This window comes from Mandrillus leucophaeus, unplaced genomic scaffold, assembly GCF_000951045.1.
Source record: "Mandrillus leucophaeus isolate KB7577 unplaced genomic scaffold, Mleu.le_1.0 Scaffold7, whole genome shotgun sequence".
Taxonomy (NCBI): domain Eukaryota; kingdom Metazoa; phylum Chordata; class Mammalia; order Primates; family Cercopithecidae; genus Mandrillus; species Mandrillus leucophaeus.
This window is the reverse complement of record NW_012107585.1, coordinates 3,552,889-3,561,901: the sequence shown is the minus strand read 5'-3', so window position 1 is coordinate 3,561,901 and position 9,013 is coordinate 3,552,889. Positions and strand designations below refer to the sequence as shown.

Sequence of the window (9,013 nt, the reverse complement as noted above, 5' to 3'; positions counted from 1 at the left end):
TGTGTATAGTAGGTGAAAGCAGATTAAAAAAAAAAAAATTCCCAGGGAAGCCCTGAAGAAAGGTGGAAATGTTGAATGTAATTTTAACAGATTAAGATGGGGAAGGACTGCAAAGTGTAGTGGTTAGGGGAAAACCTGGCTTGGAAACTTTAAATCCAGACTGTTACGTACTGTGCGACGTTGGAGAATCACCTCCTGTAATTCAAGGGGTCTGTTTCCTTCTTTAAAAACTGGTGAGATACTTGCTTCATGGGTGACCAAAATAATAATTGATTAATTAAATACTGGTGAGAGCAGCAGTGTACTCTCCTTCATTTATTATGAGGCTTAAGCAAGGTAACACAAGGGAAGGGCCCAGCATCCAGAACATGCACTATTACTCACCAGTTTGCCTTGGCACATCATACCCTAATATCATTTGCTAACATTTTACAGAGTATTTACGTATGAGGCACAGTGCTGAGCTCTGGGTTTCCAGAATTAAGTCAAGCCTTAGATTGAGCCAGCCTTAAATTTGGGAGTTAGTACTGCTCCAGAGATTGTGAAGATCAGTAGAAAGTGCCTCCCATGAGGGGTTTAATACAGTGCCTGGCATATACAAAGTACTCAGGAAAAGGCAGAGTCTATGACATCAAGGGCAAGCCCCATTTGCCTTGGAAACAATGGGGAGGGTGAGCAGGCTGACCTGAATCTGTTTTTCCCCTCCCCATTTAGTCATATCCTTTGCTGCCCACTCTTAGCATTCCTGGTCAATCCCTAGCCTATACCAGGTACCTGGCTCTTCCAAAACAACCATGGAAGGAAGCAGCTCAAGAGCTTGAAGGTTAAGGTACTCAAAACAGAGAAAACTAGTCGGGAGGAGTAGCTGAAAGTCAAAGGGGCTTGTGGGTTCTGGGAATGTTATTTCTTGATCTGGATGCTCTAATAGTTACATGGATGAATTCACTTTGAGAGATTTCAACAACTTCTACAATTAAAACGTGCACACATTTCTGTTATAATTCAAACATTTTAAAACCAGGAACCACCCCTCTCCATCATCTAAAGCATAAAGCAGTCTTTCCCAAAGAGGTGCCACAACTGGGTCACAGGTCCGCCAGGTGGGTCACCTGCGGCAGCACGCAGGCTTGTCGGCTGACCCCGGGAGCAGCACAAATACCATCACTGTTTGGTTAAGATTGGTAGGCACTACCTCAAGAGCCAGGAACAATATCCTCCTTAATCATGCACCAAATAAATGAACAATATCCTCAATCGAAAGTTTATTTCAAGGTTGTTTTTCCACCCAAGACCCATTTTATTCACTTGATTTTTAATTAGTTTTATCTGCAACAAGAAGAGAGTGCACAAACATTTAAGGGTCAACACCCCTAGATCGCTCTTTACAAAACTGAGTATTAGCCTGACATCATTCTATATCTTACTCTTCACTGAGAATTAAATGCCTAGACTATCCCTTCCTCTGCCCTAACTTCCTTTCCCCATAAGCAATGGATCAAAAACCTAAAATAAATTTCTATCACTTATCAAGTCAATGGATACAATACAGACTTTATGCTGGTTTTCTCTTTGAAAGTTTATTGTTTTCTTTTTTTAAAAAAAACCCTACACCTTTTACATTTTACATTCACCTCTCAGAATATTTAATGGTACCCGTTAACGATGTTATAAAAAAGACTACCAGCTGCTTGAAATGGCTGCAAATTTATCATGTTCTGGCATTAAAGTGATTTCAACTCTTTGGAAAAACTGGTGTAACAGTAAGCACCGAGATTTCAAATTCGCAGATGAGAAAAAAAAAAAAAAATTAATCAGGAGGAAATTTATTTAGTAAAAATTCAAGGCTAAAGAAATGTTAGAAGGAAGCCAAAACCAAAAAACCATAAAAAATACAATCCTCTCTCCAGAATTAGGTTAAAAAATACAGTCAACTCCACTTTAAACCCCATATTTCTTAGAAAAGCCACCCAGTCCTGAACACAGGGTCTCATACACAAATACATGTAGCTTGATTTGCAGATCAGCCTCTGGGATCGATCTTACACTGGCCCCAGTTGGCAGTTCAAAAAGAAAAATTAAGTTAGGTAGTCAGACATCTATAAATACCAGTATCCGCATGAATGAAAACACCCTGGCTTTGGTATGGCTACAGAAATCCATCTGGAAATTATTCAAGAGGACATGGTTCAGGGAAAATGGGGTAGGCAGGGCATGGGGGGAGGGGAACACACAAAACCTCCAAGCAGAGATAAAATGAATATTGGAACACACCGCAGCAAACACTGTACACAGACTTGAGGCAGATGCCTCTAACACAACACATACACAGGTTCTTGATCAGAATGGTCTGATTCAAAGTAATCACTTGCAGGATATAGTTTAAACTTGGAAATTCATCTGGTGCCCTGGGGTCTAGTGAGAGACAAAGATCTTTTGGAATAATGGCCACCCAGGCTAGAAGCTAACCTCCTCCTCATCTAGAAACCTCAAAGTGTGTTTTCCCCTTTAGTTAGGCTTCTGCCCACCAGAGAAGTAACCCCATCTACTAACAGGAAGGCTGCTTCTGTTCCTGGTCACCACTGAGGCCTGTCAGAACGGTTCAACTGCTGATTTTTCACCTCTGGGGTGACAAAAGAAAAGATTAAGTCCTCTGGGATTAGAAATGTAATTTACTATGCTGATTCTCAAATGGACTTCTCATCTGCCCCCATTTTCACTAGGCCCAATTAAGGGTTGTGAGGACACCGAGAAGGCAGTAGTGGAGTCGACACTATGACTAAGGGCGCCCTCAATACCCTCAAAAGTCAGAGAGGAGAGAAGGCAAAAGTGCCCATACCCTGGTCTTCAAATAAATAGTTGCTTCACAAAAGCACAGAGGTCCCACCAGAGAAGGCCAGAAAAAGAGGCAACTTGTTGCTGCTTCAATGCAGAACCCCAGTGGTTATCAATACAATCCTCAACAATAAAAACAAACTTTGGTATACCGTTTAGGACAAAACACATGATCATTGAAAAACCCCACCTTCAATGAAAAAATACATGAAATACATCTAATTTCCACCACACGGCACTACATGAAAACCAACAGCTGCATGATATGCGACGTGACATACACATCGTATGTGTAACAGTTCAAGACAGGGAAGTCCTGTCTCACAGCCAAGGCTAACAAACAAGAACAGGTGAAGCCTGTGTTTACAATGGGCTGGGTTCACTGTAGTAAACATCATAGCAGTCGGGGGTTGGAGGGCAGAGAAGAAACACAGAACCCCAGGCAACTTTTGATAATAGCGTCATTTATCCTGTTTTCTAAATAAGACTCCAACACCAGAAAAAAAAAAAAGGAGGAAAAAACAGATAAATTAAAACAAAAATCTATCTGTATAAGTCTTTACTTGTACAAGTCAGTAAGGTTTGGTCTCTGTAGAGCCAGAACTTCAGAGAAGGTGATTTAATTGTCATCACAGCCCCCCAACTTGCTATGGGGTATGTACATCAAGAGACAACATGAAGAGAATCACTTGAGACCAAATGAATTACTTACAAAGAAAGATTTCCTAGAATGTGTAAGTTCTACTGATTGCCCATAGAGACGCTAACAGTTGCTCTAACCCCCAAATGTTTAAACATCTCAAGATGGCAACACGAGTACAGAAAACCCCAACACTCATCACCCAATGAATCATTTCTCCAATCATGGGAATGAGGGAAGGATGTAGGAAAGGCTGTTTCATCAGGACTCATTAAGGAGGGTGTCAGTCCAGAGGCAGCCACAGCAGAGCTTTCCTTGTCTTCAACCTGGGCCAAATGAAGCTATGAGTGCTCAGGAACTGACAACAAAGTTCTCCGCAGGTTTGGAATGGCCAATGTACAATAATGGCATCAGCCACAAGAATGAAACTTGAATCGTGCATGAGGGTCTACAGATCACTGATTATTGCACTATCAAACTCACCTCCCACCCATAAGAGATTACCCAGATAATCAGCCTATGGCACCTACTACTACTGCCAACTTGGGAACAAGGGAGAGGAAGGAATTCCAAATGAAAACTTCTGAAATGACCACTTCTTATTCCAGCTTAAGCTAGAACGAATGTTTGAATAAATCACCTGCATTAAATAACATTTAAAATATGGTACCTTCAGCACATTATAAATATGAAATGTCCCCTCCCCAAACCCCATTTACTTCAGTGCACATAGTCAGTCTCCCAGGCAAGGTTTTCCATCACTCAGCCAGTGGAATGGATGGCATGCGCCAGATGTCACACAAAGCATTTATTTGTCCGAGAAGGCTGAGAGCCAGGAGACTTCATCTCCTCCTGCTAGGACCTCTGCCCCAAGCTTCTGGGGAAATAGTGAATTGGGCTCGACGGGGAAAGTAGCTACGTAATCCACTAATCAGATTCAAAACATGAAAATGCACTGGAGAGTGTATCCCTTCCTGCTCTTCTCCATGATAGAGAGACCTAAAGATAATTAATAGAAACAGCTGTCCCTTCAAACTCAGAGGTTTTCAAAAACAAGTATAAGCAAAAAATAAGGAAATAAAAGGAAAGTAAATCAAACCCCCAACACTCCTGAAAGTAAAATAGTCTCCTGGTGACCGATCTCTGGAAGAAGTTGAGGCAGAAAAGACTGACAAAGCTGGAAGTGACCAGCCACAAAAGTGTCTTAAGGAATCCACGACAGTGCTCTCCATTTCCAAGGCTGAGTAGCTATTCCCGGAAGTTAACATTTTTCTATTAAGAAAACAAAACAAAACAAAACAGAACAAAACAAAATAAAACCCACTCCAGAAAAAGGGTCAAGAGAAGAGCACTGCAGAAAGTCAAGCAGCTGAGCGTCGGCGGATCACAAAGAGCCCACGCTGAAGCTGGCCCAGGTAGATCCTCATCTTGGTGCTGTCACTTGTCTTCCTCACCCAGATCTGCAGGGGAGAGGAAAGGGAACAAGATGAGAAGTTCAATACAGAACAGCAAATCTCCCACACCATCAAAATATCGGCACGAGTGAGACGCAGGCAGAAAGCTGGTAGCCTCTTGCTGGAATAAACTGTCTCAACTTGTGAGGACTTCATAAGCACCTCTGACCTCGGGCCATCTAAAGGCATGCCTCTGGGAACAGGCATCAGCCTTGAACTCACTTCTCGGCCATCTCTCTCACACCTGTGATTACAAAAATGGAAAGCACTGCAACCTTGGGTTCCATTTCTGCCTTGATCTTAAAGATGCTTTTAAATTTGGTTTGATTACTGCATTATCAACACTCAAGAGATCTTTTCATAAACACAAACTTTCAATCAAATTTGGAAGTATTTTCCTTGCCCCAAGGGACTTCCACATTATATAACCTCTGGTTTCCTGGCAATGAAGGCTAATGGTTGTGCAGAAAAAGGGGGGAAAAATACCAACAATAGAAAAATGCCCACTAATGAGCTAAGGCCCAATTAGGATCATGAGAAGGTTGAAGCACTTCCGAGAGTCCTTCCCTCCTCACCATATCCCTCTCCCCCAGACAGTATCAGATTACAGTGCATTTTACAGGGCAGATGCATTCTTCCATTGAATTGAGAATGAACTCTTGCAACAGGGGACTGCCAGGGCCGACAAGTGCACTCAATAAGGGGCATCCTAAAGCCATGGGTGAGAAGGGGAGCTGCTGCCAGTCACCTGACCCCCTGAGCCAGGGTTACTGAGCTCTGTGTGCCAGACACTGTGCTGATAAGGCTGAGTTTTTTCACCCGCAAGACACCCTATGAAATAACTACTATCATTGGCCCCATTTTAAAGAAGAGGAAACCAAAGCTCAGCAAGGCTGAGTCACTTATCACGATGTGAATTCTGGTGTCTGACATCAAAGCCCCCGGCTCTTCTCTACCAAAGCAGTCTCTGGCTTCTTCTTGCCTGTTTTTCTGTAACATGCAATAAAATGGAGCCAAAAGCACAGTTTTTTGAAAGGTCTGCATCTCACCCAAATATACAAGTTTACAGATTTATCTCCTCCTTCCTGGACTCAGTTTTCAGGTTTTAAAAAAGCTTATTCTCAGTTTCATCTCAATTTCTTTAATGTGATTATTGAGCAGTAGAGACTTTAAAGTCAAATGCACTGGCTTAAAAATTTAAAAAGTTAAAGACCTCACATGAAACCAGGCCTCCAAGGGACCTTGCAGAATCATTTTAAACCAAAAACTGATCCCAAGAAAAGCTAAGTCAGGGAGTCATCAACACACTCAGAGCTATCCACCAAACCTGCTTGGAGTCAAGCTATGCTAAAGCCAAGTAGCTCCAGTATCACCCAGAATTTGATCTGAAAAATGAGCTGGAACACTTCCAAGAAATGAGAACGGTTTCCCCATTGCCAGAGTTGCATATCTTCAGTGCACTGAAGCTTCTTCCTTCCAGGAGACATGTTTCAGTGTCACCATTTGTCAGATCTCACTGACACTCTATTATGTCAAGACGTGACAATATTCGGCAGAGAGAGAGAAAAACAATCTAACTTGCATTTCTATTTTTCTGAAAAATCTTGAGGTATCACAGAGAATAATGCACTGGTTCTGAAGTTAGGGTCAGGTACTAGAAGGCCACAGGGGCCGGCAGAACAACCCAGCCAGCCAGGTGCAAATGCTTATCATGAAATCGTGACACCTCTTGGCTGAGGAACAGGTCTCTCTATTAGCTTCCCTGTTCTGCTTCTGACTTGGCTTGAGGGAACTCACACAGATCCTCAGCCCAGAGAAGAATGGCATTCATTTATCTAGAAGGCTCTCCCTAACTTCTAAGTAAACAATCATTTTGCAAACTAGTCACATTTCAGGGCATTTTCAATTCAGGAAGCTGGAAGAATAGAAGAGGCTTAAGTTATTTCATAATCCAGTTTCATTAGATTTACTGTGCACTGGCACAAATAAGTTACAGAGGGTAGACACATAAAAATCAATTTCTTTGCAGACATTTGTGGACTGATAAAAGATCTAGCCAATCCAGCTATTAAAGTTTTTAACTTTTTTTAACTAACAATATAAGTTACACATTGCGGACACACTCCTCATGAAGGGCCACTTGGAGAACTCAGAGGGCAGTCACATCATCCTCAGGTGTAACCCTCTGAGTTGACTTTAAAACCAGACCCCATCCTGCAGGAGTGTCTCGAGGAGACCAAAAACCAAGGGCATGAGCCTGGCAACTTGTTTTGAGGCACAATAGGACATCTCAGCTAGGAAAGATGGCAGGCAAGTGGCGTGTGGGTCATTTCAGGTCAGCACTCATTTAGTGAGCACTTACTGGGTACTAGACCCTGTGCCGGGTGCCTCACTTAATCCTCACAGCAAGAAACAAATCTACTGGTATGTGTGAAAGTTCTAGAGAAACAAAACCAAGATGGAGTATGCTCCACAGGCAAGCTCCATTCTCAGTAGACGGTTACCTTAAAAAGCAGCAGGAGTTGGCCGGGCACAGTGGCTCACACCTGTAATCCCAGCACTTTGGGAGGCTGAGCCGGGTGGATCACGAGGTCAGGGGTTCAAGACCAGCCTGACCAACACAGTGAAACCTCATCTCCACTTCAAAAAAAATACAAGTTAGCCGGGCACGGTGGTGGGTGCCTGTAATCCCAGCTACTCAGGATGTTGAGGCAGGAGAATCACTTGAACCTGGGAGGTGGAGGTTGCAGTGAGCCAAGATAGCACCACTGTACTCCAGCCTGGGCAACAGAACGAGACTCTGTCTCAAAAACAATAAAAATTAAAATAAGGAAGCAGGAGTTGAATGTACAGACACCAACTTGCTTTTTGTTCTTTCCTGGAATCTAGCTCTGTGGTTCCCAAATCAGTGGCTGTACAGGGAGTTCACAAACATCCCATGGAATAGACAAATCTGCATACGTTGTAGTCAAGCAAATGTAAGGGCTTTTCAAGGATGATTTTGACAATGTGCAATTTCTGCCTGACTTTAGAATCTAACCCACATAGAAGACATGACTCCACTGTACTTCCTTGGTGGCACTTTCATTTCAGGTTTGTCCTATCAACACTTCGCAGTACACGTTTTGCTTTCCTAAAGGTGAGGAAGTGTGGTTCCCACCTCATTGGCTCCTACAGAACTGATCACGCAGCTCAGTTTCTGGTTGTCCTTTGACTCCAGATAGATGGCCTGGCTCTTGTGGTACCTGACAAAAACAAGGCACATATTTTTAAAAAGGGAAGGACAGAGAGAGGAAGTACAAGCCAAACAAAATGAAAACACCATCACAACAAAAATTATAATTAAAGAAATCTTAATAATTTACATTTGAGGACTAGCCTGGATTTCCAATGAAGGTTAATTTAAAGGCTTCCATCCTTAGGTGAGAAGACCACCTAATCTTCTTTGGGATCTACAGCTTACACTCCTTGGTCCCTCTATGGAGGGGAAAAAAGAGGCTGGGGAAAGGGTTGGGAAACTATATATTTTTCCCTTTTTTTGGACTATATGATCCAGTACAAAAAGTAAATTAAAATTTTTTAAATAAAAACTCTGTCCCCTCTTTCTGGCCCCACCCCAGAACACTGAAGAAGGCTGGATAGACAAAACAAATCAATAGGCTTCAGCAACTGTTATTTATTTTCTATTTGTCCAAGTCAGTCACCAACAAGGAGGAGGGCTGACTTCAACCGTTTAGTCACTCATTCAAAAATACTCATGAAGCACTTACTGTGTACCACTGACTATGCTGGTGGTTGGGGACAGACAGTGAGAAAAGCCACAAGGTCTCCACTATCACAGAGCTTCGAATACACTGGGGATAAAGAACATTAAATAACCTCACCTGGTATGAGCTAATCAGGCGAAGTTCCAAGTGTCTATACCAAAGGGTATTTAATTTGGACATGTGGGAAACCTGCTTTGAATAATGTAGATAAGACAAACACTCCCCTTTCAACTCCTGCATCTACTGTCGACCTATAGCGTAGGGCCACTTCTTATTTCTACACGTTCAGGGACAAGGTCAAGGATGAAAGTGAAGCTGCT

At 42.5% G+C, this 9,013-nt stretch overlaps 1 protein-coding gene across 1 annotated transcript in view; it reads right to left on the bottom strand.

Moving 5' to 3' along the window:
- Nucleotides 1-1,558: 1,558 nt before the first annotated feature.
- Nucleotides 1,559-9,013, bottom strand: part of SUDS3 (suppressor of defective silencing 3 homolog (S. cerevisiae)) — a 41,729-nt gene continuing 34,274 nt past the window's right edge. The window contains exons 11-12 of the mRNA XM_011964406.1: nt 8,087-8,171; nt 1,559-4,932 (exon numbers count right to left, since the gene is read on the bottom strand). Of these exons, the coding sequence (XP_011819796.1) occupies nt 4,834-4,932; nt 8,087-8,171 (184 nt within the window). The 3' untranslated portion in view covers nt 1,559-4,833. The remainder of the gene's footprint in view (nt 4,933-8,086; nt 8,172-9,013) is intronic.